General features: G+C 53.8%; 7 protein-coding genes across 7 annotated transcripts; 3 read left to right on the top strand and 4 right to left on the bottom strand.

Moving 5' to 3' along the window:
* Positions 1-312: 312 nt before the first annotated feature.
* On the top strand, positions 313-2,205 carry PG986_009203 (T-complex protein 1 subunit gamma; the record flags this gene model as incomplete). Its single annotated transcript, XM_066845425.1, has 5 exons — positions 313-337; positions 439-505; positions 573-781; positions 842-2,058; positions 2,116-2,205. The coding sequence occupies 5 exons, from the start codon at positions 313-315 to the stop codon at positions 2,203-2,205; spliced, it is 1,608 nt and encodes a 535-aa protein (XP_066697823.1).
* A 287-nt stretch (positions 2,206-2,492) lies between these two features.
* On the bottom strand, positions 2,493-3,113 carry PG986_009202 (uncharacterized protein; the record flags this gene model as incomplete). The annotated part of the gene is made up of 1 exon (XM_066845424.1): positions 2,493-3,113. The coding sequence occupies one exon, from the start codon at positions 3,111-3,113 to the stop codon at positions 2,493-2,495; it is 621 nt and encodes a 206-aa protein (XP_066697822.1).
* Positions 3,114-4,327: 1,214 nt separating this feature from the next.
* Positions 4,328-5,981, top strand: PG986_009201 (uncharacterized protein; the record flags this gene model as incomplete). Its single annotated transcript, XM_066845423.1, has 2 exons — positions 4,328-4,382; positions 4,456-5,981. 2 exons carry the CDS (start codon positions 4,328-4,330, stop codon positions 5,979-5,981), a joined length of 1,581 nt encoding a protein of 526 aa, XP_066697821.1.
* A 2,457-nt stretch (positions 5,982-8,438) lies between these two features.
* On the bottom strand, positions 8,439-8,972 carry PG986_009200 (uncharacterized protein; the record flags this gene model as incomplete). Its single annotated transcript, XM_066845422.1, has 2 exons — positions 8,439-8,602; positions 8,750-8,972. The coding sequence occupies 2 exons, from the start codon at positions 8,970-8,972 to the stop codon at positions 8,439-8,441; spliced, it is 387 nt and encodes a 128-aa protein (XP_066697820.1).
* A 3,589-nt stretch (positions 8,973-12,561) lies between these two features.
* PG986_009199 (hsp90-like protein) lies at positions 12,562-18,730 on the bottom strand (the record flags this gene model as incomplete). Its single annotated transcript, XM_066845421.1, has 3 exons — positions 12,562-12,780; positions 12,853-16,584; positions 16,649-18,730. 3 exons carry the CDS (start codon positions 18,728-18,730, stop codon positions 12,562-12,564), a joined length of 6,033 nt encoding a protein of 2,010 aa, XP_066697819.1.
* A 4,328-nt stretch (positions 18,731-23,058) lies between these two features.
* On the top strand, positions 23,059-24,027 carry PG986_009198 (uncharacterized protein; the record flags this gene model as incomplete). Its single annotated transcript, XM_066845420.1, has 1 exon — positions 23,059-24,027. The coding sequence occupies one exon, from the start codon at positions 23,059-23,061 to the stop codon at positions 24,025-24,027; it is 969 nt and encodes a 322-aa protein (XP_066697818.1).
* A 311-nt stretch (positions 24,028-24,338) lies between these two features.
* On the bottom strand, positions 24,339-26,693 carry PG986_009197 (fungal-specific transcription factor domain-containing protein; the record flags this gene model as incomplete). Its single annotated transcript, XM_066845419.1, has 5 exons — positions 24,339-24,900; positions 24,960-25,446; positions 25,657-26,408; positions 26,449-26,550; positions 26,614-26,693. 5 exons carry the CDS (start codon positions 26,691-26,693, stop codon positions 24,339-24,341), a joined length of 1,983 nt encoding a protein of 660 aa, XP_066697817.1.
* Positions 26,694-27,390: the final 697 nt, after the last annotated feature.

Below are 27,390 nucleotides of genomic sequence, written 5' to 3'. Positions count from 1 at the left end.
CCGAGCTTCCCCGCCCCCACCAAAGAGAGATGGCAGCGCACAGACCCGAAAAGGTACTTGGCATGCCACCTCACATGGAGGCAAGGCAGGTACCAGGCAGAAAAAACAGGCGGTAAAACTGATTTTCCAGCTTGATGATAGCTCTCCCAAAAGTTTTTGTGGAAGTCAACAGAAGGCCGCCAGGAGGATAGTAATTTCAGCGAACATCGACCGTCTAGCCCCTCATTTGGTATTTTCGAGCTCCTATCGAGAATCCACGCCTGTTGAATCGCCCACGAATCCCCCAGAGCCCGTCAGAAAGCGTCGCTCAAGATGCAGGCCCCGGTTGTTGTTATGAGTGAGCCCCCTCCATAAGCTAGGACCCTGATATCATGATATGTGTTGCCAGGTTTGCAGCAAGGCAGGACAGGACTGGCTGACTGACAACGAACTCGCTAGACACCCAGAGTGGTGAGAGGCAGACTGGCCGCAAGGCTCAGATGTCTAACATCGCTGCTGCCAAGACGTGCGTTTACTCTTCCCACCCAAGACTCGCTTCGATTCGACTCGACCCGACTGACAGACCCCCGCAGAGTCGCAGATATCATTCGATCATGTCTGGGCCCGAAAGCCATGCTGAAGATGCTGTTAGACCCCATGGGCGGTATTGTGCTCACAAACGACGGCCATGCTATTCTACGAGAAATCGAAGTGTCCCACCCCGCCGCGAAGAGCATGATCGAGCTCAGCCGAACACAAGACGAGGAGGTCGGTGATGGTACAACAACGGTTATTGTTTTGGGTAGGAAACCCATATCTCCAAGCCTTAACAACCAATGCTGATGATGCTATAGCTGGTGAGATCCTGGCTCAGTCTCTCCCCAGCTGGAGCGCAACATCCACCCCGTCGTGATCATCTCGGCCTTCAAGCGGGCCCTGAAGGACGCCCTGGAGATTATCGATGAGATCTCCCTCCCAGTTGATATCAACGACGACGAGGCTATGAACAACCTGATCTCGACCTCTATCGGTACCAAGTTTGTGTCAAGATGGACTGACCTCATGTGCAAGTTGGCCTTGACTGCTGTGCGGACAGTTACGTGGGAGACCAATGGCAAGCGCGAAGTCGACATCAAGCGGTACGCACGTGTCGAGAAGGTGCCGGGCGGCGAGATCGAGGACAGCTGTGTTCTGGACGGAGTCATGCTCAACAAAGACATCACACATCCCAATATGCGCCGCAAGATCGAGAACCCCAGAATCGTGCTGCTCGACTGCCCGCTGGAGTACAAGAAGGGCGAGTCGCAAACCCAGATCGAAGTCAGCAAGGAAGAGGATTGGAACCGAATTCTGCAGATTGAGGAGGAGCAAATTAAGGCCATGTGCGAGTCCATTCTAGCCGTAAAGCCGGATATCGTCATTACGGAGAAGGGTGTGTCCGATCTGGCACAGCACTACTTCATGAAGGCCAACGTCACAGCGATCCGACGAGTGCGAAAGACGGACAACAACAGAATCGCCCGTGCCACCGGCGCAACTATCGTCAACCGTGCTGAGGACCTCCAGGAGTCTGATGTTGGAACTCAGTGCGGTCTCTTTGAGATCGAGAAGATTGGCGACGAGTACTTCACATTCCTGACCAAGTGCAAATCGCCCAAGGCCTGCACAATTCTGCTGCGTGGACCCTCCAAAGACATCCTTAACGAGATCGAGCGAAACCTGCAGGACGCCATGGGTGTCGCCCGTAACGTCATGTTCCAGCCGAGATTGTCACCGGGTGGTGGTGCTACCGAAATGGCCGTCTCCGTCCGGTTGAACCAGCTGGCGAAGGGCATTGAGGGCGTACAGCAGTGGCCGTATAAGGCCGTAGCAGACGCTCTCGAGGTCATTCCCCGTACTCTGATTCAGAACTCCGGTGCCAGCCCCGTCAGGGTGCTCACTGAGCTGAGGGCGAAGCATGCTGAGGGCAACTGCACTTGGGGTATCAATGGCGAGGCCGGCACCCTTGCAGACATGAAGGAGTACGGTATCTGGGAGCCTGAAGCTATTAAGCTGCAGAGCATCAAGACAGCTATTGAGGTAAGTTCCATTGCATAACCCCTATCTAAGTACGTTTAAGCTAACGTACCCACACAGGCTGCCTGCCTCTTGTTGCGGGTGGACGATATCTGCAGTGCCAAGAAGGCGCAACAAATGGGCGCTGGCATGGGCGGAGGAGATGAATAGAGAACTTAGAGGCGTTGAAGGCTGGTCATGAAAGAGTCACTACATATACCTTTGTACCAATATCTGGTTCTGACAAAGTTCTGATGAGATAGATGAATATGACGGCTCTGCAGCCAATCCTGATGCATTTCAAGGTTATACGTGAAATCTGTTTTAGCATGACATCTTCCGCGCTGTGCCAACAGACGGCAATGACTCCCGTGCTTCCCAATATTCCTTATCATACAGAATGAGCTCTCTCTTGGTCTGCCCATGGGGTATCTCTCTTTCGTAATCCGTACATATGCTTAATCTTCTTCGATGACGATGCCTTGCGGTTCCTGAGTTGCGCTAGCCGGCGCATCTTTGACACTGGTGTCGCCATCATCGTCTCGCTTATTGACAACAATGCGCGGTCCCTTGTTCACGTTGCCATTGGTCGTCGTCGTTGCCGAGTCCTTCGCCGCCGCGCCTCCTCCCTGGACCTTGTCCTTGGCCTTGGCCTTGCGGGCCTTCATCTTTTCGCGCTTCTCGCGGTTGCGGCGCGTCTTTTCCTCGTCGCGGCGCTCGAGCTCCTCGCGGTTCTTCTCGAACTCCTCGGTCGCCTTCTCTGCGCGCACCTCCTCGTCCATCAGGCGCAGGCGCTCGTACTCGCGCCGCCGGCTCGCCTTGTAGACGTGAAACTCGCCGGAGCCGGCGCCGGCCGAGGACCCCTGCACGTTGGTGACAATCTCGGGCGGGGGCGCGAGGCCGCCGCGCGAGGACCGGTTGGTATCCGAGGGGAGCCGGATCTCCTGCTCGGGCCGCGCGAAGAGCGCGTCCAGGGTCGCGGCTTGCTCGGACACGGGCGTCAGTGCGCGCTTTTTCGTCGGGCGCTTCGAGCGCGGGTCCGCCGAGGTCGGGATGGATTCGGGGCCTTCGCCGGACATGGCGGCGGTTGGTTCTGGTAATGCAACCGAGGTTGCTGGGCTGGTTGGCTGTGGTGTGGTGTTGGCGATTAGATGATTTTTCGATTATCGGATGTTTGCTGGATGCAACCAGCAGTGACCACCACGCCCCGGAGAGAAAGCCGCGCGCTTATCTCTGAGAACTTTGATTCGGTGCCAAAGCCAGATAGCCAATGCAACCGCCAAGTGATGGAGTAAGGGATCGGATCAATGATGTGAAATATGAACATGCGAAAATGGTACGATAAGGCTGAGAGGCTGATGGATGGGCTCTAGACTCGCAATGGATCGTCAGCCTCACCCGACTTTTTGGTCTCTTTTCGGTCTGGTTAGGCTCGTTAGATCCCTCCCTTGCTGGTTCCCTTGCTGCAGGACGGGCAGGCGGGAATTGTAACGTGAACACCTGGTTCGTCAGATGCGGCCGGCAGCAGGGGTTTTTACTTTTAGTGCCCTTGAGCGCCTACTGTAAGGTGCTGAAGCTCTGCCGGACAGATGGGCCGCTAAACGCTCTCGTAGCCGTCCAACGCCCATCGACAAGCCAATGATCAAACGGTCTACCCCTCCAGAATGCAGAAGGGCAGTTAGTCGATAAGGTGCTGAGGGTGGGAGCGTTCCAAGGGGCAAATTCGGGGAGGGGTGGCCAGCCCGGGCACAAGCAACAAGGGGGACCGAGAGTCGAGCATATGAAACCCTCAGCGTTTGCTCCAAGACGATGGACGGCTATCTTCCCGTTTCCCTCGTCCGAAACAGAAACACTGCAAACTCTGAAGACAGCTGTCACGGCACGGCCGGTCTCTTGCATTGAATTGCTCCCAAGACACTCGCGCCCAAATATAGATTCGACTAGTTGCTATTTTCTATCCATACCCTTGCCTGCAGCCTCCCAAGACCCAAGACCCAAGACCCAAGACCAAAAGACCCAATATCAAAAACCAAATATCCTCTGTGACTCAGATGCCAGAAGCTTCCGTTTTGTTTCCATCCTGCCTTTTCGAGAGAGAGAAACTAAGGTAGCTTCGAGTGACAGCGAGCAGTCGAGCTCAACATTACAGTTCTTGTCTCGCCATCAGGTGGTACAGTGCACCCTTCCAGGCATCTGCAATACAAAGGTCTCCCTCCCCCCCACGCGACCACGGCCAACACCATCCACACAACTCAGACATCACAGACACCCGGCACCCAGGTGAGGCCACAATATGGGACGACCACGCCTCATCATTCTGATTCGACACGCCCAGTCGGAGGGCAACAGTAAGTACTACCAGACCTTTGACAAATTGCATGCCCTTTGCGCCGCATTAGACCTGACCAGCCTCGCACTTAGAAAACAGAGAGATCCACCAAAGCATCCCCGATCACCGCGTCAAGCTCACAACCGAAGGATGGACGCAAGCACACGAGGCCGGCCGCCGCCTGAGGTCGCTGCTTCGCGCCGACGACACCGTGCAGTTCTTCACCTCGCCCTACCGACGTACGCGCGAGACGACCGAAGGCATCCTGACGACGCTAACCGCTGACGACCCGGACCCCTCTCCGTTCAAGCGAAACTCCATTAAAGTCTACGAGGAACCCAGACTGCGCGAGCAAGATTTTGGCAACTTCCAGCCATGCAGCGCCGAGATGGAGCGCATGTGGCAGGAGCGCGCCGACTACGGCCACTTCTTCTACCGCATCCCCAACGGCGAGAGCGCCGCCGATGCGTACGACCGTGTCTCGGGTTTCAACGAGTCGCTATGGCGCCAGTTTGGCGATGACGACTTCCCCAGCGTCTGTGTCCTCGTCACGCACGGCCTGATGAGCCGTGTCTTCCTGATGAAGTGGTACCACTTCAGCGTCGAGTACTTTGAGGACCTGCGCAACGTGAACCACTGCGAGTTCCTCGTCATGAAGAAGCAAGAGGACTCGGGCAAATACATACTAGAGAACAAATTGCGTACCTGGTCCGAATTACGCCGGGAAAGGGCGGCTTTGAAAGCCAAGGAGGATGCAGAGCGTGAGTCCCTCAAGGGAGGCGTCCCCGTGTCTGCCAAGGATATCCTCATCAAGGCGGCAGAGGTTCAAGCTGCTTCCTCGGCAGTTCAGCGCCGATGGGGTGGCTGCCCAGAGGGATGTAGCCATGGCCAACACTTCAAGATCCGGCGAGATCTAGCAGAGCTACGTCTTGTTGACGAGAAGAGCGCGGCCCAAGCCAGCGCGACGCCTGCCAACTCGAACGGCATCAATGGCCTTCGCGGCACGATTGCCAGTCGGCGAACCAACTCGATTCGGCGGCCCAATAATTCAGACGATGACTCGGACGATCCTCGTGGGCTGATCACACCCTCCATCGACGTGACCAGGGCTCGTGAGGACGTAGTATCATCGCCCGACGGCACGCCCTCCTTCATCACGGTGGAAGACCGCTTGCGCTACGCCCTAAAGTCTCCCTCCAACAAGTCGCTCTCTAATAAACCTATTAACCTGCTTCACCTTGGTCGCGACTTCGGCGGCACCCACTCTGGCGCTAACAGCGATGCGGAGATGAGCGAGGATGATGCTCGAAAGCGGCTAGCCGACCGAGCCGCGCGGGTTAAGGAGGGCAAAGAAACAACCAACGGCACCAACGGCACGAATGGCACGAGCAAGTCGGAGAAGTCTGACAAGAGCGATGGCAAAAATCCGAAGTCGAACGGGGCGCACGTCAATAGGCTTGGTGATGCGCCCACGCCAGCAACTTCTTCGGATCACGGCAGCGAGGACGGCGGCGATGAGCGGGAGAAGGACGATGACGCTTCTGACCAGCGAGAGAAGGAGGAGGACCTGGAAAAGGCAGAGAGGGAAGATAAGAGTTTCCGAGGCAGTGTGCTATAAGGGGACAAGGCTGGGCAAACGGCTGGGCAACGGACGAGATACGAAGACGAGACAAACGAGGTTCAAATGGGCGTGCTGGTGATGTTCGCTTTTCACCGCGGGAATTGTGTGTTCACGCATCGCATGGGCAAATAGGAATGTCTCTTGCTGTTTACGTAGGATATACCCAAATACAGTATGTTCGTGTGTAGTGCTACCCATGGTTTATCTGGTGTGTTTTCTACCGTATGGTTCACTTGAATGCTGAGATTCAGTCCAGAGATGAGACGATTGCTGATATCTGATGAGTTTGTTTCTCCCCCTATCTTGCTTGGCTCAATCTGCGGTTCGTATGCCAGCACGGAGAGCAGCAGGACACCAACGAGTCCAACATCGGTCTTCGATATTCTTGATCCCCACCGGCGGTTTTCATCAGTTGCTACGTCTTGTAGTCATGCCATCCCATCCCATCCCCTATTTTCTGAGGGCGAGTGGATGGAACTCCACGCAGAACTGACATGGGACCTATCATAAGCAACAACCAGTCCTGGCCTTTGATTCTCCAAGCATCGTATTCTGGATATTCCTCTGTATACAGCTTTGCTGGACGTATTCACTTGGAGCATCTGCCTCTCAATACTGGGGTGTAAGTGGCCATGGCTGCCTAGTGTTCACGATGCAAAAAGTCTGAAGTAACTGGGTCGGAAAAGGGCAAGCCATGTATGTCCTCAGTATTACATGGTACGAGCCAAGATACGTCTAGCAGACTCCGAGATCTATTGCTGTCTTCCGGGGGATCGTGTCTTCCTCCTGCTGCTAGTGCAACTCGCTGATCCAAGGCATCGCCAACCAGCAGCTCTACCCTTTTGGGAGGTTTAGCTAGAACAGCATTGGCCCTACATAACCTATCCAACTTGCTAACCGATACGTGATCAGTAGGTGAATGGAACGTGAGTGTCGTGTCTCGTAAGAAAGTACTTTGTACATGTACCGGAGCTGCTCTGTTGCTGGGCTGGCTGTCCCTCTCCATTGAATGCAGCGAATAATTCCTGGTGGGCTGCTGCATACACAACCATCCATCCAGCTTGTTACCTCTGAGAAAATTCCTGCCACGCACGAAGTTATTCTCAACTTTCTCGCGCAAGTCTGGATCTGTAATCGACCTTCGTTCGTTCACACCACGCTTTCCGAAAAGACCTTTCACTTCCTACATTGTTACCACGCCATCTTGCCTGGAAACTGTTCGATTTCTTGCTCTTTCCTGCATTTCATCCTTCATAATCTCTACCTGCTACTCGGTAGATTTTATTCCCAACCTGATCGTCATCACGACCTTCACCATCCTTTGTCAGCTTCTACTTGACATTCTTCAACAAGGACACCATGCCGACCCGATCTGGAAAGGCCTACAAGCCTGGCTCCCCCGGCTGTGACCGCCAAGGGGAAGGCCAGTGCCAGCTCGGCCAACCAATGTAAGTGGTTACATCCGCAACAATTTGGACCTACTTTCCAGCGGGTACAGACTAACAACAAATCTAGCTGAGGAGAATGTCGCCAGTATCTCTGCTCCCGTCTCTGCCGCCGCCGCCATCACCACTGGCAGTAGGCCCCTCTCTCCTAGCCCTCCTGTTGTTGTTGTTGTTGTTGTTGGCGCCGCCGCCTTGCGCGCTGCCCGCCGCGGCAAGCGAGTCTGTGTTGAGGGGGAGGACGGTAGCCCTCAACGAGCAACACCTACTACTTCTAGCCCGGCCGCGACCCAAGCCGCCATGTCCGCCATCGCCGCCGTCTCTGGCCCTTCTCCGCAGCCCCGTAAGCTGCAACTTTTCAAGTGCAAGCCAAAGCTGTATGGAAGTCGGGTCTCGGGTTACCCTTACCGAAACGACCGGTATGGATCCCTCTCCAGGGACTTCCCACCGGGTCGGACCAAGCAGGACCGTATGCTCAAGGCTTTCTTCCCCGACAATAGCGGCGCGGACCACTCCAAGAGACAGCCCGTCACGCCGGTGGGTCTGCCGGAATTCCCTCCTGATCCTGCCCCCGTCGCCGCTACCTCCGACGGCTTGTCAACCTCCGCTCCCCTCATGTCAGACGTCGACGAGGTCATGCAAAACCGGGAGGAGCGAACGCAGAACGAGCGAGAGGAACTGATGGACCGGGCCAGAGAGCAAGCACGTCAGCGTCGTCTGGGTCGTCAGTTCTCGGGCCGTCCGCCCAACCGTGGATCTTCGTCTCCGGTCTCCCGCACCAGCAGAGGCAGCACCCGCAGCAACAGCTCCGGGTCGAGCAATAATAGCCGTGTCGCCGATGGTGTCAGACGTACGCGCGCGAGGGACAGGGCTCTTCACGAGATGGACCAGCTGCAGCGCCGACCTGGATTCCTCCGCCGCATCGTCCAAACCGGTCAGCGTGCCGTCCAGTCCCGCATTGCTACCGCGTGGAACGTTTCTGTTACCTTCATTCAGGACCAGATTGCTCGGATTATGCACGAACGGCAGCTCCGCCAGCAGTTGGAACAACAGGAGCAGCGAGCACAGGAGGAGCTGCTGGAGCGACAACAAGAGATGGAGCAACACCAACAGCAGTTGGAGCAGCAGAGACAGGTGGAGCAACAACAGCTGCAGCTACAGCTCCAGCAGGAAGCACTAGAGCACCAGAGCCACCCTGATCTCTCTGCTATGGCCCCTTCACGGGCTTCTCTGCGGCGTCGGCGTCGGGCGACCCGTCGCCGGGCGCCGCAAGGTTTCGGCGGCACGTACTATTGTCCCGATTTCAGCAGCGACGACTCTAACAGTGACGATGGATCACCACGACCTCGCCGTAGCAGTAGAGGCTCTCCCCGTCGTTCTCCCCGTCGTTCTCCAGGTCGCTCTCTCTCGCCGCCCCTTTGGGAGACACTAGAGGAGCAGCAACGTATTCGGCGTCTTGTCGATGGTGCGATGGACATAGACCAATCGCCATCAGCCGGCCCCCAACAGAGTCGTCTTGAAGAATCGATGGATATAGATGCCTCATCATCTGTCGATCCCAGGTTCCCTGGTCAGGGTGAAGGCGGCAGGTTTTATTTCCACGAAGACATGTTTAACGACCAAGAAGACTCGTCCGTCGACCAAGAAGACTCGCCGTCTTCTTTGACTTCCTCCCCTCCCGGCCCCCCGACCTCTAACTTGTCTTCGCCTGTTCCACCTCAGAATGCCACAGCTTCTCCTGTTACCAACACGCAACTGTCATTCAGCTATCGAACCCCTCAGGGCATCAACGGTCGATACTCCTGTCCCGATACTGGTTACGACTCCGGTGAAGACGCCAACTCCGATACCAGCAGCAACAAGTCGTTTTTTGGAACGGGCGCTCGGCAGTAACTACCACGCATGCCATCACGACGACTGGACTGCTCACGCGACTATATGCTCAGGATTTACAATTGCCAGTCACGCCGTACTTGTCTCAGCTCAAACAGGCTTGTCTGATGATCAGGCACCGGCTATCGAATCTACCGATCTTGCCTCTTCTCTATGGGTTCATTCCCATATCGATGGCCGTACCCTGACCTCATCTAACCCCTCTCATTGGCTCATACCAATATTGATCACGTACCGCAGTTGTCTCCGCTTGGCCCGGCTGCTGACTCTGCACGCTTCAACTACTCTTTCTTGGGTTCGATCCCCATACTTTCTGACGACAATCTGATCAGGTTTGCTCATCCGTGTTGGCTTGTCCCCAGCATAACTTCCTTCTACTCACGTCTCAGCTCTTATCCAATTGGATCAAGAGGGTGTGATGAGCAAACCCCAACGATGAGGCTGGACATTATTTTGTTGTGTCACTTCAGAATGGGTTCGCGTTGCCATTCTAATATGCCTGTCCAGCCTTGCTCTCCCCCGAATGTTGGTTCGATCCCAACAGTTCCTCCCCCCGGTATTCACGACAAACAACCTCTAGAACATGACGTTCTCCTGGAACGTAACGCCTTTTATGTGAGCACGACTCTCAAATCAACACGCTTCGTCTGGCCCAGCCCAGCCCCCTCCTACCATGGTTCGACCCCAGCACTCATACATTCGTTTCACGCTTGGGCCGACGAGACCAAGCTCGCAAGGTGAATTAGTGACGAGAAATCACTGGTTGTTATTGGGCGCGCATCATCTCTGAATTGACTCCTTCTTGGTGGGTTCGAATCCCACCATTTACTCAAGTCTACTCTTGGTCCTCCTATGTTGGTTCATTCCCAGCAGTTTTTACAAGTGTTTTTTTGTTTTGTTTTTTAGCTGGACCAGGCCGGTATTGAGAATGAACACCAGAGAGGATGACCGTCCAGTGGGCAACGGTCTCTTCACGTTACAGACAAACTGCGCGACATGGCCCCATCGGTACTCGCTGTCTCGAATCCCCATGAGAGGCTGGTTTCCGTCCTACAATTAATTGCTGGCGCTGGCCAGGCACAACAAGCAGTTGTCAGACGATTACGGCAATCACATGACGCTTACTATTCTTGCCTTGCCCTCTTGGGCACCATATTCACGCCCACTCGCCCACAGCTCACAATCTCCATTTTGTTGGACTACAATACCATGTACGACTACACACCCTTTTTTTGGAGCGCAAGGGGCGCTATGTATTATGAAACGTGACACGATTCACGATCCACGATTTCTCTACTCTCTTATACTTGTTCTTTTTGGCTGCTTGGCAAGGCGTTCAAGCTGAACACAACACGACTGTACGAGTACACGGTTCTTTCTCTTCTCTCTTCTTTTTGGACAGGCCCGGCAGGAACCCGAGGCCGCATTTTCAGCAAGCTCTTCAGGCTGTACGCACAACAATTGTATGGATAGATGTACGGATTTTTCCTTTTTGGACCGACCTCTCAGACAGAGAACAGAGGCATCCTTCGCAACAAGGAATTCATCTTGATGGAATCGAGATCCCATGTTAGGGGAAGATCTTGCTATCCAACAAGCGCGACAACTGTATAAATATTGACTTTGATCCATTTGGAAAGCCGCTCCTCAAGAAAGCAGCGGCCGCATATACAGTACTGAGGGGAAACAGTACTGATGGTATTTGCGTTGATGGACTCGAGATCTTTGACCAGGGAAGGTCTCAATCACATGGTCCATCCAACACCACAACTGCACGGATTAACAGTTTGATTTTCGAACGGCCGCCCCTCAGAGAACAGTGGCCGTATAGAGAACACTTAAGAAGCAAGCAGTACTTAGGGAAGCAGTGCCCAGGGAAGCAGTGCTCAAAGAAAGCACTGTCCAAGACCCGAAGACTGTAAAAAAGAAAAAGAAAAGGAAGAAGGACTCCTAAATTAGGGAAGCAGTACCTAGGGGGCAGTGCTCAAAAAAAGCACTGCAAAAAGAGCCCGAAGACTGTAACAAAAACCAAAACTCTATAAACTAGGGAAGCAGTGCCCAGGGATGTAATACTCAAAGAAAGCACTGCTTTAACACCGAAGACTGCAGAAAAACTCCAAAATCCCCCAAAAGGACCAAAAGAACAACAAGAAGATAAAAAACCACATAAGAAGCAAGAACTCAAGGAAGCAGTACTTAAGGAAGCAAGCCTGAGGAAAATTTTTGTCGATTCCACCGACATCCAGGGCCAGTGAAGGAATAGGGAGGGCCTTATTCAAAGCAATAAGGAAATTGATTGTAATCAAAAATTCGATGGGATGGAGATACAGGATTAAGAGAGGGAAAGGCCCTCACACAACCTCCACCAAGGTTCGGGGCACACCATGGGAGCTTTTCAGAAGAAGATTGATAGAATTAGGATCGGCTCCCTTCGCAAGAGGCATGGTATATATGGTATTCATGTCAATCGCGAATCACAACAAGAACCAGATGACAACACAGAATCCTCGCTCCTTCCCCCATGTGACTGACTGTGCGCCATGCAATCCCCCTCATCTGAAATAACACGCACGTAGCAGACCAACAATACACACAGCACAGCCGTTATTAACGAGAAGAAGAAAAACCAAAAAACAAAACAAGGCTCGGGCACTCTCAAAAGTGTCTCTGGGCTTCTCCCAGCTAGCCACAATATATGCAAATCCAGTTGTGACCGAGTAGCCCATGGCCCCGGGTAGACAGACGCAATGCCAATGATCCCTCCCATCATGAAAATAACAAATCCAAGGGCACAGTCCACCCTTCCAGTAGACCAACCAATATACCTGTCCTGACCCAGCCTAGCCTTTTAGCCCCTGGAAGGACCTGCTAAATTGTCCCGTGTCTAAAAGACTCCCTTGCCCTTCCCTAGAAGAATCTGTTGTAGAATCATACATATAGACACGCCATCTATGACCGTGAGAACCACCCCTGACTCCTTTGTGGACATTTCGCATCAAAGTCCGGCCGAGCCTCTATAATAAGACCAATGCTTCATGCGTAAAGGCAGAAGCCTCTCCTTTTTTTTTTTTTTTTTTTTTTCAGAGGCACATTTTGTGGACAGAAAACGCCATGAAGATGCAGCAATGCTCGATGCCGGCCTGGCTTGGTTTGATGCAGTGGAAGCAGAAGCAGTAGCGAAAGTACTAACCCGAAAAGAAAGAAGGGAGAAAAATGGAATCGAAGAAGAGGGTATCAGTATTTTAAAAATATTTGGACATGGCATTGCTCAAGTCGCCAAAGTCGACAGGCTTTGTGACATAGTCGCTAAAGCCGGCCGCCACGCATTTCTCCTGGACGTCCGACATGACGTTTGCCGATAAAGCGATGATGGGGAGTTTGGTGTGTTTCCCCTCCTTCTCCCACTCGCGGATCTCGCGGCAGGCTTGATAGCCATCTTTCCGCGGCATGTGCAGGTCACACTACATAGGCATACTGTTAGCAAGAGGCCGGCTTCAAAGATTATGTACCTGGTTTGATATGGGGTGACTTACCAGAATAAGCGAGTAGAAGCCGGGAGGTTTGGAGAAAACGGCTTCCGTACACTCGACACCGTCGGCAGCTATCTCTGCCACGATGCCAACCTTCTTCAAATACCTGACGAGCACCTTTTGGTTCACAGGGTTATCCTCGACAAGAAGGACTTTGTACCCTTTGTTGCCAATGCGCTTCTCAACGTCGAGAAGATTCTGCTTCTGGGTCTCGACCATTTGGAGGGCGCTTGACCGGTTTCTGTCAATACTGAGATCGCGCGATTTCGCGGGATCGAACACTGCAGCGAACCGGGAGGGCTTGACAGGCTTATAGACGAACGAGACCTTGTGATCCGCCACAAGCTTCTGGTGGCCACTGTCAGAAATGAGCTTCAGCACCGACTGGCGCTGCATCGAATCGGTCAATACTAGGATAGACGTCGTTTCGGCGGCAGTTGCCATTATCTTGCCGATGAAGGAGATGATTTCCTCCGGAGAGCCAAGGTTGAGAACAATATGGGTAAAGATCACCGCCTCTTCGCCGCTAATCAGTTTCTGCGCCTCTTCGACAGTAGCCAAGGCTGTAATTTGGTGCGGGATGTCCTTGGGAAGAGTCATCTCGATGTGTTTGGCCGTTGCTTCTCGGCTGTAGGTTTGTGGGCAGACAATGAGGATGGAGTACATTGGTGGTCGGAACTGGTCTATGGGACCACCAAGATTGGTAATGCCAGGCGTCGGTGAGCCGCTTGGGGACAGCCGCCCCGAGGGCATCTCCAACTTCATCTGCGACAGGTCTTGTCCGCTTGCTTTGGCAGCCTCGCTAAAATGCGTTAGTCCCACGTTGATCGATGATACCGACGACCTGGCAGTTGCCTGAGAGGGCACCGATTTGACCGAGGGGTCCGAGCTCGCCGACGAGTCAAGTGTGGGAGACCTCACAGCAACCTCGGAACCAGGACTAGAAGTTGCCTGAGAACCAGCGGCTACCTTGTCAAGCGCCTGCGGCCGCGCCGTCCGCGTGCTACTATCTTCGGATGGCGGCGAGGTTGTCTCTGTCGGCGGTGTAACGACGACATCTGGATGGTCTGTATCGGTAGGTAGACCAAAGCGCGCCGAGAAGGTGAAGGTGGAACCTTTACCAGGCTCGGCGGTGCCGTCCATCTTGCCCCCGTGAAGTTCAACGAGCTGTCTGGAAATGACGAGGCCAAGCCCACTGCCGCCATGCTGGCGAGTGCTGCTGCCGTCGATTTGGCTAAAGGGCTTGAAGATGAGCTCCGCCTCCTCCTTGGTAAATCCACGGCCCGTATCGATGATGGAGAACTCAAGCACGATCTCCGCGTCGCCCAACTCTGGCTCGGGGTTGACAAGAACCTTGCAGCGACTGAAGACCTCCCCTTGAGCGGTGAATTTTATTGCATTTCCGATGACGTTGAGGAGCACCTGGCGGATGCGGACCTTGTCGCCCTTGACCCAGAACGGGACGTCCTCCTCGACCACATAATTCAGTTCCAGTCTCTTTGCAATTGCCATTGTCGAGACCAATTCATTGACATCTTCAATCAGTGATCGCGTGTGGAACCACTCAAAGTTAAGCTTCATCATACCCGCGTCCACCTTGGAAAGATCGAGGATGTCGTTGATGATCATGAGCAAACTGTTTGCGCTCGTCTGAATCGTATTGGTATAGTCTCGTTGCTCTTCGTTGAGCACCGTATCTTGGAGGAAACTGACCATACCAGAGATACCGATCAGGGGTGTGCGTATCTCATGGGACATGTTGCTGAGGAATCTGCTCTTTGACTCCATCGCCTCCTTCAGCTTCTCTTCGAGAAGCTTATGGTCATTGATATCGGTTGCCGATCCGAAATATGAGCTCTCGCCAGTGCCAAAGTCGATGGTATCAATCTCTACGCATCTGATCAGATGCCACCGGTATTCTCCCGACTTGGACCTTAACCGCAGTTCGGCGGTGTAAGAAAGCCGACCAGTACTATCGGTTGCTACCTTCACGATGCCCTGCTTCTTTGCAAGCTCCCCGAGTCGGCCTGCAGGTAAGTCGTACGTGGAACTGCTGCTTGAACTCGTATTACGAGACAAGGTTCCCGGTCCAGCCTGTTTGGTGGGGGTAGATGAGAACTTTTCGGTTGGTATCCTACATTTGGCCAAGTCGTCGGGGTGGACATAGTCCATAAAACCCACTCCCATGGCGTCGTCAAAGGCTTGACCGGTGTAGGACAGCCACTGCTGATTGGCAAATGTGATGCCATCCTCCTCGGTAGCGGTGAAAATTATCTGAGGTATCAGGTTGGCCAACAACCGATGCTTGGCCTCCGAGGCTTCGACTTCCTCCTGGCGAGCGGCTCTGAGTTCCGCAACCTTCTGGTCATGGATATCCATATAGGAGCCGATATACTGAATAATCAAACCTCTCTTATCTTTTGAAGCAACGGCACGAGCTTGGTGCCATCGGTAAACACCATCAAAACGGCGGATCCGGACAACATGGGCGAATGGGTCACCGGTACGTAAAGCGGTGGTCCACTGTTGCAAGTACATATCGCGGTCTTCAGGATGAAGACTGCCCCATGGGTCCATAACGAGATCCGCGATGGTTTGCCCACGATATGTAAGATATTTGCTGTTTACCCACATGATTTCACCATTGACAGGCATTGCAACAAATACGTGTGCAGGAAGAGAGTCCAGCATAAGCCCCTTCAGTCTGTCGGTCGGCGGAAGCATACTGACTTGTGCAGTCGTGATGGTGTTTTGACGTTGCAGCGATGGTGCCGATGGTGTCGCTACCGAAGGGGTCTGAACCATAGCCCCTGAAGGCAGGGACTGGAAAGTGGAGGAGAACTCAGCCCCGTAGGAATGAAGCCTCGTGTGTTTGTGCGCAGTCTGATCTGACAAACTCTGCGCCGCGAGCTGCTTGGCCAACTCATCGTTGTCTTTTTGAACCCCACGGGAATCCTGCCTTGTCGCCTCGTTTGACGACGCAGCTTTCTTCTTCAGCACGTTCTGTAACGTATCTTCGGCACGACCCATACCCTGGCCACCTGCATCACCCTCTATAGAAGGCGTTTCTGGTTGCATGCTTCTCCAGCTACTTGAACGACTCTGCACTGCTAAAGAAAGCTCTTTGGAGCCTTTATTAGATCGGCCACTCTCTGCCGGTGCAGTGGATTTCGGCGCAGATGCAAAATAGCCGTCTCCAGCACAGTTCCCTGGACTCGTGCCAGTGGTGCGCCTCTCGACAACGAGGCCGAAAGACGTAGGGTCCCAATTAGGTGTACCACCAGGAGAACCAGCGGCACTGCGAGATGGGCCTGAATCGCTAGGACTCGTCATACTTCCCGTAATCGACCGCTGGGAAGGATCCTCAGAAGGGGGCCATGGCATGTGCGCAAAGAGCAAAGGATCTGCAATTGGTCGCCCATCTGGTCCAAGAGCCCCAAATCCAGAAGTAGTCGGTCTCTTGCGGTGAACACCTGCAAGTTCGGTCTCAAGGTTGGAGTAATGGCGACTAAGAGAGAACGATGTGGCCAAGTGAGGAGCAAGTTGTTCCAGGGAGTAGCGGAGGTTGGATGGGTACGGTATCACGGGAGTCAAGATTGACAGGATCGCGATCGGACTTTGTTGGTCCTTCTTTCGTGAGTCTGCCGAAGAAGGTCGTTCAGCGAAGGCATTGCCTTCAGCACTGGGATCGTAGCGGTTGCGAAGCCCCCCCTTTTTGCTCCAAGGCAGCAGGGTCTAGCCTAAATGTTTGCGGGGCCGGCTTAGAGAGAAGTATATGCTTTAGGGGGATATGAAGAACGGTCCAGGCGTTATCGACGCCTATTGTTTCGGGAGCTTGCATATTTGTATAGTCATGGGGGCTTGGGCCAGGGTTGAAAGACTCTTCATCTACCGTAGCGTCGGTGAAGAAGGGGTTTTCGGTCGGATCGGCACGAACGGCTGGCGAGGGGGCAGGCGACTGCGACCAAGGAGACGGGGGAGTCTGTTCGTATTCTTCATACTTTGGGGTTGGTGGTCGCCGCTCCTCGTCATCAATGTCTAGGACCGACATGACATTAGAAATCTTGGACTTTTCTCGTGTCGCCGTTTTCCCAACCCGACTTCCCACCCTTGGGTTAGCAGCGTTACCAAGAAGAGAAGACAATTTGCTGGCAGAGGTAGCTCTTGTTGGCTTTTTGGGCTTCTTCTTTTCTTCGACCACGGGGGCCTTCTTCTCTTGTGTTGATTCCTCCGTAAATGCGTCAAGATACGGGTAATTGCGGGTAAGAGCGATCACCTTGCCCCTCTCGATTACCCTCTGGATGCCGTTATGATCAATCAGAGGATCGGCTTCCAAATCAAGCCCTAGCAGGACTGGCAACACGCGCCCCTTAACCTCTGGACGGATCGCAAGAGGTGCCTCCCAAACCGGAAGGGATGTCGGCTGCTGCTCCTCTACAGCATCATGCTCCTCGAGTGCTTCTTTGTTGAGTTGAGGCCGAGGGGAGGTCGGAGAAGCCCGTTTAGGGGTAGGGTAATAACTTTTACTGCGGGGCAATGCCGTCGGCCTTGAAGGTGTCTGGCCTGCGCTTCCAGAAGGCTGGCCTTGACGGGTATCTCGTTTATCTTCAAAGGAAGTAAAGGAATGCCGACTCAACATCGCTGGGCGTGTCTGCCTCTCCCCTCGCGGATGGAAGTCGGCAAGTGAGGCCAGTTCGGACACGTCGTCCCTGCTGCTTGGCACCATGCTGTTGCTGCCTCGGCCCATATAGCCCATGCTGTACCCATCTCCTTCGAGGTTGTTGTATGTCGCCTTCTGGCCCCAAGGCACATTCTCCAAGTCTGTTGAATCGGCTGGGATGGATAGAGTCATCCTCTCGGCCTTGAAGTGCTCTTTCATGATTTGAACAACAGAACTCCACCAGGCGTCCATGCCAGGCTCCGCCGTAAGCATTAGAGCAAGATCGTACAGATTCGGCGTCGGAAAGTCGAAGTTATCTTGTTGGATCGGAGTTGCCCCGTATGGTTGAAAGGTCATAGCTGAGGCAGGCGTTGACGGATCAGACCGCAGTTGGTCACGCATCGCAAAGTTGTCGAACTGATCCCCTGCCGCATTGATGATGCTGGACTGGTTACTGAAGGCTCGATGCAGTGCCGACGGAAAATAGTTGGGCGTTGTCATCCTGGGAAACGGATAAGATGGCGTTCGAGCTGCCAGTCCAGGTGTGAAGGAAGGGGTCATGCCACCCCGAACGGTCGTATTCGACTCGGTGGATGCTGTTGGCAGATCCGAGCTGGAAGTAGATCCTGGCGTCGGGGAAGTGGACATCTCCTGACGTATCGGCGAGGGACGTTTCGTCTCCAAGCCGGCGAGATGGGGACTCCGAGCCAGCAGCTCGCGCCGCTCCAAGTCCCGTGCAAGACGTTCGCGATACTGATTAATGATAGACTGAGAGTCTATTACTTCGGGAGAACCAGTAGCAATACTGACCTCCTTTCCCTTTTTCTTCTTCCCTTCCTCCAGAGATGGGAGCGCTTCTGCTGGCGAGCTATTGTCGCGCAGCATATCATCCGTGTCGGCTCTCGACTCTGGTGTCTCCTGACCTTCTCTTTCCTGTTGTCCACCGCCACGCAAATGCAAGCCAGCCCCGTCGCTCGCCCTTTCAGAATCCGCGGTGCAATCGGAACCGTCTGTCGTCGTTAATGACTTCCTGCGCGGACTTAACATGGCGAGTTCCTGGAGAAGACCATGCCCAGCTGCTAAATTCGAACTCTGGGTAGCTGGCGGCTCGTCCTCGAGTTCCACATTTTTTAGCGAGACGTCGCTATTTACAGTATTGTCGTGACCGGCATCGAGCGCATCATTAGGCTGTTGGGTCAAGTTAGAGGTTGGCATTGGCATTCCTCAAGTAGAAGCGCGCCCATGCACTTCGAGGATGGCGATAGGGATGCCGCATTCGCTATTAGTAAGATAGGAGTTTTTTTAGAGTTTTTTTCTTCTAATTCGAGGAGTCCGTCGTGTGCCTATGCCGTAATCATGGCCAGGATCTGGCGGTGACGTCGAATGGCAAGAGCCGAGGAAGGATTTTTGAATGAGTAGATCGTGAGCGGCTGCGAAAAATAGGCCCTTTGTTGGTTGGTAGGGGGATGGCGGCGTAAGAGAGTCTGGTTGCGTCAACGTGGAAAGCGAATGGAAGAGTGGTGGTAGTTGAGTGCGAGTGTGTGTGTGTGTGTGTGCAGTGTGCAGCGTGTGTGTTGTGGTCGTTTCGTGGTTCAGGTTCGTTTCCGAATGACGTAGCCAGGCTTCTGATCCTTCTTTGGCAGGCAGCCCCCGGAAAAGAAATCAGTGCTACAGGCTGTACGTTACACGGAAGGGCCACTTATTCTCTGGTCAGGACGGAAACTGAGTCGTGTGCGGGCTGGAAAGACAATGCATGCATAAAGTACCTACATGTGCGGGCGAAGACTGAGGGACGGTTGGCTGGACGGGTAGGCACGCGGGCTACCTACTACTACTAACCGTACTACTACTACCACCAGGGCAGCTAAAAAAAAAAAAAAAAAAAAAACAAGATCGCAAATCCGCATTCAAAGCAGAATGGTAATTGCAGGCCGGGGGCGAGGGTTGGAGCAGATGCGGAAAACAAGAACAGCCTCGTGCCTCTACTACCGACCTGCTGCCAGGTACTACTACTTACTTGCTTGCGTTACCCGCTTACACCTTGGGTTTGGGGTTACTCGCGATCAGGCCCGTCGCTAATCCTTTCCCCATCCACTAAACCACACCTGTGTAATTGCATGTACCATGTACGATGTAGATGTAGATAGGATGGCATGTATCGAGCTACATCGAATGTAGCTGCATCCGGCCACAGATCTGGATTCATGTCGATGTCATCGAGCCTCCTATTCATCCTGACTTGGCTTCGGAGAATGCCTAGCCTCATGCAGACGCCCTTCTCTCGTCGTTCGACCTGGTGCTGTTGTTCTTTCACCGCGATTCTCTTCGCGCAACTGCGCCGGCAAAGTCGACAGTTGACACTCACTCCCTCGCCTCCCCTCCGAGTACAGTACCTGCTTTGCTTTTCCCATCGGCCTTGCTTGCTTTGCTTGACATCCATTCTGGGGTCTGGGCATGCCTGACCGTCCTTGCAGGACCTATTCTGGTCGCTAGGGGTCAGCCACTAGCCTGCCATGCGATCCGGAAATGCCTTGGATTTGCTGCGCTACCTGCTACCACGGGGCCAGCCAGGCATTATCACCCCATTCTATTGATATTCCCAACAGGTCCGTGTCTGAACGCCGCCAGTTTATATGCTGGCAGGAATTGGGCGGAACGCGGCACCAATAAACGTTCGGTTTTAGCACAGCACCCGATCACGATAGGTACCAGCCAATCTTGCATCGGCTCCAAGGCTCGGGAAGTTCTTTTTTTTTTAGTCTCTTTTTTTTTGTTGCCTCTTTCTCGGACGGGACACTTTGTCCCTGATGAGCCCAACAACCTAACCCAAGGAGATCTCTGGGAGCGGGATGCGGCGTCTCGCTAGGAACTCTCAAGGCTTGTACTGCATGCACTTCTTCATTTGCTCCATGGAGGATCAACGTGGCCATTGGTGAATTACCGACCGATGCAAGCTGGGTCGTCCTGAAAGCTGTCCTCGCTAGGCTGTCTGCAAACGGCCGCAGTCACGAATGATAGCAGCGCGCGCGACGGGCTCAAAATTTTGCAGTTAAGCTCAGCTGCCATTGCCCGCCAGCCCTCAGTGCTTCTCGGCACTGGGCACTTTTACAGGGCTCTCTGCGCTTCGGTTACTGCCCAAAGACCCCCTGGATGCAACGGTGACAACGCTCTCTCAATTTGTAGACGCAGGATGACACTGGAGTTTATTTATTCTTTATCGTCGTCTTATGCACCCAATGTTGTTTCCAACGTGGTCCCCGATCCCTGAGCCCCATCAATCACACAACGCCGTGCCGGGATGGACCCGACCGATATCGACCCTGACAAACTTCCTGGCAGTTCATCCTTTTTCTTCAGTCGACGCATCTTGCGTCTTCTCTCCCCCATATTCCAAGTTTTTCTTTTTCAGGCATGAACCAGCTACCAAGGCCGTTCAAAGAAAAAGCATGGCCCCCGTTTCTCCCTCTCTCTAGTCAATCCAATTGGGACGACGCGACGATGGTGACCAAGTTGGATCTTCTCATGCGGATACTACGGCAACCGCTGCCACAGCCCGCCCACCCAGGCGGAGAGTGAGTTTGGGGCCCGTACCCTGAAAGATCTTTTCTAGAAGGACAGCACAGGTCGAGTACATGTAAGATGTTCTGTACGATGATTCCTTTGCCCTGGAGCTGCTTCTCTCCATGCGGCGTGACTCGTCAGCGTACCCACCCGGGGCAGCCTGACTAGAATGTCCACGAGACTTCGAGATTTTAGCCCTCTCGAGTAGTGTCGCCCAATCCATCAATGGCCACAATACAAAAAGGGGGCACGGCGCGTTCCCGAAGACAGAGTCGCCATGCCAGCCGTACAATGCCAATAGCCAATAAGAAGTCGTCGCTTAATACGACGTTTTGCTGGCAATTGCTGCTAATGGGTAGTGATTTCTTTGCCTCGGGTGCGACACGGTTGTATGCTCCCGCTCCCTCATGGCGCCGTGTAGTAGGTTTGTTTCTTTTCTTTTCTTTTTGTAGTCATCTTGGGACCTCGCGCGATCGCTGATATGGCATCATGACATGCATGTTGTCTATTGCATTTTTGTTATATTTTTCTCACCGTTTGGTGTGTGCATCTTGGCGTCTGCCTGAGCCACGACTCTGATCGTGGTATCTGACACATATTGGACGGTATGCCGTACGGCATTTGTCCCAAGATCCAGAGTATATCGCACGCGAGTACCGATTGGTCCCGGGTGTCTGGGCTTGTATCACGATGGATTTCAGGGCTGCTCAAGACCCCTCCTACATCATAGTTCATGACTTCCACGGATTTGTCACTTTATGCTACTTTAGAGTTCGTGATAATGCAACAATACGGCATTGGGGCTGTTTCGCGACCGAAGTCAGGACCTATACTACTACTACCTAACAAGCTGGACGCACCCAGTCCTGGATGCAGTCGGACATAAAGTGCTTATTGCTACTTTGCTGTGTTTCACTTGAGCTCTGTCCGCACCGAAGCGAGGGCCTTATTGACTCGCTCGCGGCCGGGTTGTTGTGCAACCCCATATATCGACCGCATACCTACCTACCTACCTACTTACCGGTATTCCTTTCGGGGGCAAAGATCCTGTTTGTAAATCCGGCACATCGTATCCTTTTTGCTGCATTGTGTGTTGTGTTCCAGTAGCGCTACTAGTTTTCAAACGCCGAAGGGCTTCAAAACCCGAGCTGATTCCTAGACGCAAAGGGAAGAAGTTGGCAACACGCTGGGCATCGTCGCTTGCTTTGCTCCAGCGACGCGGCTAGTAGGCACGCTAATCGGGGGGGGCTTGCCCTTGCCCCTCCATTCTCGCGTGAGGGGGATCCAGTTCTACCAGCTGCGCCCAGGTCGCTCCAGAACGGGCTGTTGGGACGCACCAAAGCGAGTACCGCAGGCAATCCAGCAGAGGTGGTAGCGAGATCTAGACTCGATTTCCATTGGCAGTAGCCAAGCCGCATAGTAAGAGCCAATCGCCGACGCGCCCCCTTCTCCCTTTCTCCCCTTCTTCAAGGGGTTCGAAACAGCAGTTGCACTTCGAGTATTTGTATGTAGGTATGCATCGCCAGCCCGGTGGCTTGGACACTAAACTCCCCCATCCTCATCCACAAAAACGGAGACCGACGGAACTACTCCGTACTTTCCGCAGATATGGCTCGGCTAGTACCCGTACAAAAGGCCATGGTGTACGTAAGCAAGCGATAGCGAGATCCGATAGATCGGTCCATCCCAGGCATTGTCGCTGGCTGTCTGTCTGTCTGCAGTAAGTAGGGATCGGCCTGGGCATGTACGTAGGACAAGTGTTTTATCTGGAGAGGGAGCACTTGAGGGGATGGAGGCTTGCGGAGGCGGAAGTCCGCCTATCACTCGGCCCCCTACTCCAGCTCCAGCCAGTCACCTTTAAAGCCACCATCCTCTGAAGCTCCATAAATAGCAGACAGTGATGTTGGCCTCAACATTGCAAATGGAACACATTGGGACACTTTACTCTTCACTACAGGGTCATTTCATTGGTACAGACTCTCGCCGTCATGGCAACGGCAGTACTGGTTGCAACTTCATCGTCCAACACATCGTCGTCCAAAGAACAGGAGCCCGGCTCACCCATAGCCCCGATCCTCTCTTCTGGCCTAAAAGTCCGCAAAGCCTCCCGGGCCAAGACCTTGACGTCGCCAACGTCCGGTCTGGCCCCGGGCTACGTGCAAGCGAACCTCATCGTGCTGCCGTCGCGCTACGCAGCCGACTTCCGTCTCCTGTGTGCCCGGAACCCGGTGCCGTGTCCACTGATCGCCGAGTCCGCTGCCCCGGGGAAGTATGACTCCTTCCTGTCGTATTTGGCCGGCGGTGCGGACGTTCTATCCGAGGGGCGCTGCGTCGACCTGCGTCACGACATACCGCGGTACATGGTGTACCGCGACGCGGAGCTCGTCCGGGCCGGGGTCTTGGATATCGAGAGCGAGTGGGACGACGACGACCACGTGGCGTTCCTGATCGGGTGCTCCTACAGCTTCGAGAGCGCGCTCAGCCTCGCGGGCCTCGCGCCGCGGCACACGGTCCTGGGCCGCAATGTGCCCATGTACCGGACGCGGCTGCCGCTGTGCCCCGCGGGCGTGTTCACGGGCAGCACGTACGTCGTCTCGATGCGGCCGTACAAGTCGCGCGACGTGGAACAGGTTCGGCGCGTAACGCGGGGCTACAGCGCGACCCATGGCGAGCCCATCGCGTGGGGCTGGGAGGCGGTACACAGTCTGGGGATACTGGACATTGACGCCCCTGAGTGGGGCGAGGCGCCCGTCACCGCCGACGGGAGACCCCTGGGCGAGCTGCAGGCCTGGCAGGGCGGCTCGGCGGAGGACGAGGTCCCGGTCTTCTGGGCTTGTGGGGTGACGCCGCAAGAGGCCGTGATGAGAGCGAACATAAAGGGGACGGTCATGGCACATGCCCCTGGACATATGCTACTATTGGACTGCAAGGACCACGACATAGCCAATACATCTTGACTATCTTAATCAAAGCGCGCTCCAACGTGTCCAATTGTCCAGCCAACCTGCAATACATGCGCAACAGCCAGGTCTGACGAGAGGTCATCGTACAATGGCTGCGTGGTCTACATCTGCATGGTACATTTCAGGTGGTGCCCATGCTCAACCAAATAAACTGGGTGGGGTAAGCAAAGTAAGTAGGCAGTTGGTATTTTTGGTTCATCGTTGCTCTAATATTAGACGCCAATAAGAGATCGGCAACTGTGAGGATAGGGATGCGTCATTCTGGGTGATGTAACCGATGTACCGAAACGATATTTGTGCATTGTCTAAGCAGAGCCTCCGGTGCCCAGGGTCGGCCCATAGACGGGATCCATCAAGAAGTCATCCGTGAGAAGGATTCCCAAGTCGGCATCAGAGATCTGCAGGTCAAGGCCGTCCAGGCCTGTGGCATTTCCAGATCCGAAACCCGCAAGGAAACCAAAGTCCAGAAGGGGATTCTGTGCTGATCTTTGATCGTCTGCCCCTGAAATCCCCATGGCCTGGACGACACTTGCCTTTACTTCAACTATACAGGGCCAAGTGTGCTTGATCGCGTCCATTGCATCCAATATAGTCTCCATCGATTTCACGATGCTAGAGTCGTCCGCGGCTATGTCTTCCAGGGATTTGCGCATCAGCACCGTGCCGGCGGCAACGGACAGAGTATGGACGAAATCCAGAGGCAAGGCCGGGTATTTGTAGTAGCGCGAGTAACTGCGAAGCAATCGTGTGATGGCTTGCAGCGACTCGTAGCAAATTTCGACGTCCTCGCTTTCACTCATACCCGGCCTACCGTAAAGATGCCTGGGTGGCCGGTGGAGAATGATCATCGCCGTGTGGAAGACCATGCTAAGGAGGAATATTGTCAGTCGCTCTGCTGAAGCATTTGTCATTGTGTGCCCACCTACTGTAGATGAAGAACGAACGGCTGAACCGGCCCGTTGCTCCATTGATTCCAGTATAGCTTGCTTGGGAGGGTAGCGAGCCACTTGTGGAGTTGCACGTGAATTCGCTGAGCTGTCGCGGCGAGTACTGCACTGTCGGCATTGTGCCTGCGGTTCTCGAATAGATCCGTGATCATTGTGTGGACGATCTTGTAAAGCTCTACCCGATAGATGAAGCTCCCAGAGAGGGCAATTCCGTCTTCATACGCAGTTGCCGATATATCCTTGGCGATGTAGGTGTCCAGAAGCCCCTGCCAGTCATCGGGATAGGGTATTCGTATGGTGTTGCGCACATCGGACTCATGGGGGTACAGAGCAGGAGGCCGACCGAAGTACATGCTGATCTGTTTATCCGAATTAAAGGCTGCCCAGTACACACGACGAAGGATCTCCCGGTCGATTTTCTCTTCTGGTGGCTCATCAGAAGACCAGTTGTTTGGGTCAAGATGCACTTCGATAGAACATATCAGTAAATCCCACTTTCAGGGAAGGTAGACATATAAGGGGCAGTGACTTAGGGGATTATGAAGGGTTTGGTTTCGGGTCCCCGGAGTTCTGCATCCCCTGAATACTCCCAGGTAAAGCCTGAGCACGCTCGGGATGCTCTGACAAATGCCGTGATAGGTTGAGCGGGCACCATATGACTTGAGAAATTACCTACAGCCCATTTCATGTGTGATTCGAAGTGCAATGCCCAGGAATAACCAGCCCTTGGAGGCTTTCCCATGGCCAATGGCGTGATAACTCAGTAAGATCAAAGCCTGGAGTAGTGTCAAGTCCGGTTTGTCTAGGGATGCGTATACCATGGTCTCCGCCTGGTTAGAGAAGGCTTCCGACACGGATGACATTGATGGGTCGCCTGTTGCCAGTGCGCCTATGGCACACATCGCAAACAGTAGCACCTCTGAGTAGTAACGGCCTGCTCCAGTGTCATAGTCGCGCAGGAAGAACTCTCGGTAGACACACATGTGGTAAGGATATTGTTCCTTGAAGAAGGTAGACATCAAACTCTGACACGTCTCATCGTGGGGAGAGAAGTGCAGGCCCGTTGGCTCACCGGGGGAGGAAGTAGTCACTATTTCGTGGCAGGTTGGGAGCTGGGCATCTGGGAGTGGCTCTATAGTCCCCGGATATGTATGGAAAAGTCCAGTCGAACCAAAGTATTGTGAAGAGGCACTTCCGGAGCAAGTCTTCTTCAACTGGCCAGCTCGTGCCCTGGCTAAGACGACGTCGGTTTCATCAGCAGCCGGCGAGGCAGGCGAAGCTGTATCCATCTGACTCTCTTGCTTCTTGGTATACCCCGAGAGCATGTGTTCTCTCTTATCGCTGTCCGCTTTGGCCAGCTGTTGGATGAACAGTTCCAGGGAGGCAACATGTCGTTCTAAAGCCTGCACGTAGCTCTTGGGGACCGGCCTGCATACTGTGTAAGCAAGTACCACATGCCAGGACGGACGAGGCACCCGACAGACCTCTGCTTCTCTCCAGAGCCCGAGATGACGCATTGCGTGCCGGCCTTTGCGCAGCCTGAGCAAGGATGCTGACGATTGCATTTGATCTGAGAAACCGTGTCAGTGTCGTATTGGCTATGGAAGTCTGAAGGGAGAGAATGCTAGTTTACTTTTCTTCTTCGGCATCGCTCGCAGCTTGGAGGTCCAGTCCAGTCAGCATGGGCATATGAAAGTACTGTTTCAAGCACATGTTGGGGGATCGTACGAAACACTCGCGATATCTCCTATTGCCGTTATCGGACCACAAGACATATTCGGGTCCATGGCTTCCCGCGTTGTGCTGCCCAAAGAGCAAACAATTATGTTTGGAAAACAGAAAGAAAACAAGATTCGACTCTGTTTCCCACCGTGAGGCTGAAAATGCCGGATAAGACGCAGTTCAGCCGCATGCTGTATGTAACGCGCTGCGCTGATGAAGAAGTCAAGTTACAGTTACACAGGGATGCTGCAGTGTTAGGTTAGGATGCCTTCCCCAATGCTGCGACAGTGCGGGGTACGACTATACACAGTCAATTGGCTATACTTATACCGGATGCACGCACACTGCTTGGGGCTGGTATGGGAAACGAGAGTGAAGCAAGACAACGGTCAAGTCTAGGATGCATATAGTATAACTCTACCTCTTTCACGTCGTTCTATACCTCTCCCCACTTGTGTACATAATGCAACCTCGTGCTATGGTAAATGGCTAGGCGTGCGTGTAATGGCACCCGGGTTCAGGTCGGATATTCCACTACGAATGGCCGGAAGGCCCATGTGTGCAACGGAGAAGTGATCATACCCGATGTTGGGCACTCACTTCATTCAGAGGAAAGGGTGGTGTAGTTCCATGGTACGCGGAGGTATCCAATTACTTCTCTTGCGTCAAGAAGTAGGCAGGCAGACGT

Source organism: Apiospora aurea, assembly GCF_038362705.1.
Source record: "Apiospora aurea strain CBS 24483 chromosome Unknown utg000006l_segment0_segment0, whole genome shotgun sequence".
Classification (NCBI taxonomy): Eukaryota; Fungi; Ascomycota; class Sordariomycetes; order Amphisphaeriales; family Apiosporaceae; genus Apiospora; species Apiospora aurea.
The sequence above is the reverse complement of the archived record's forward strand: the minus strand, read 5'-3'. Positions and strand labels throughout refer to the sequence as shown.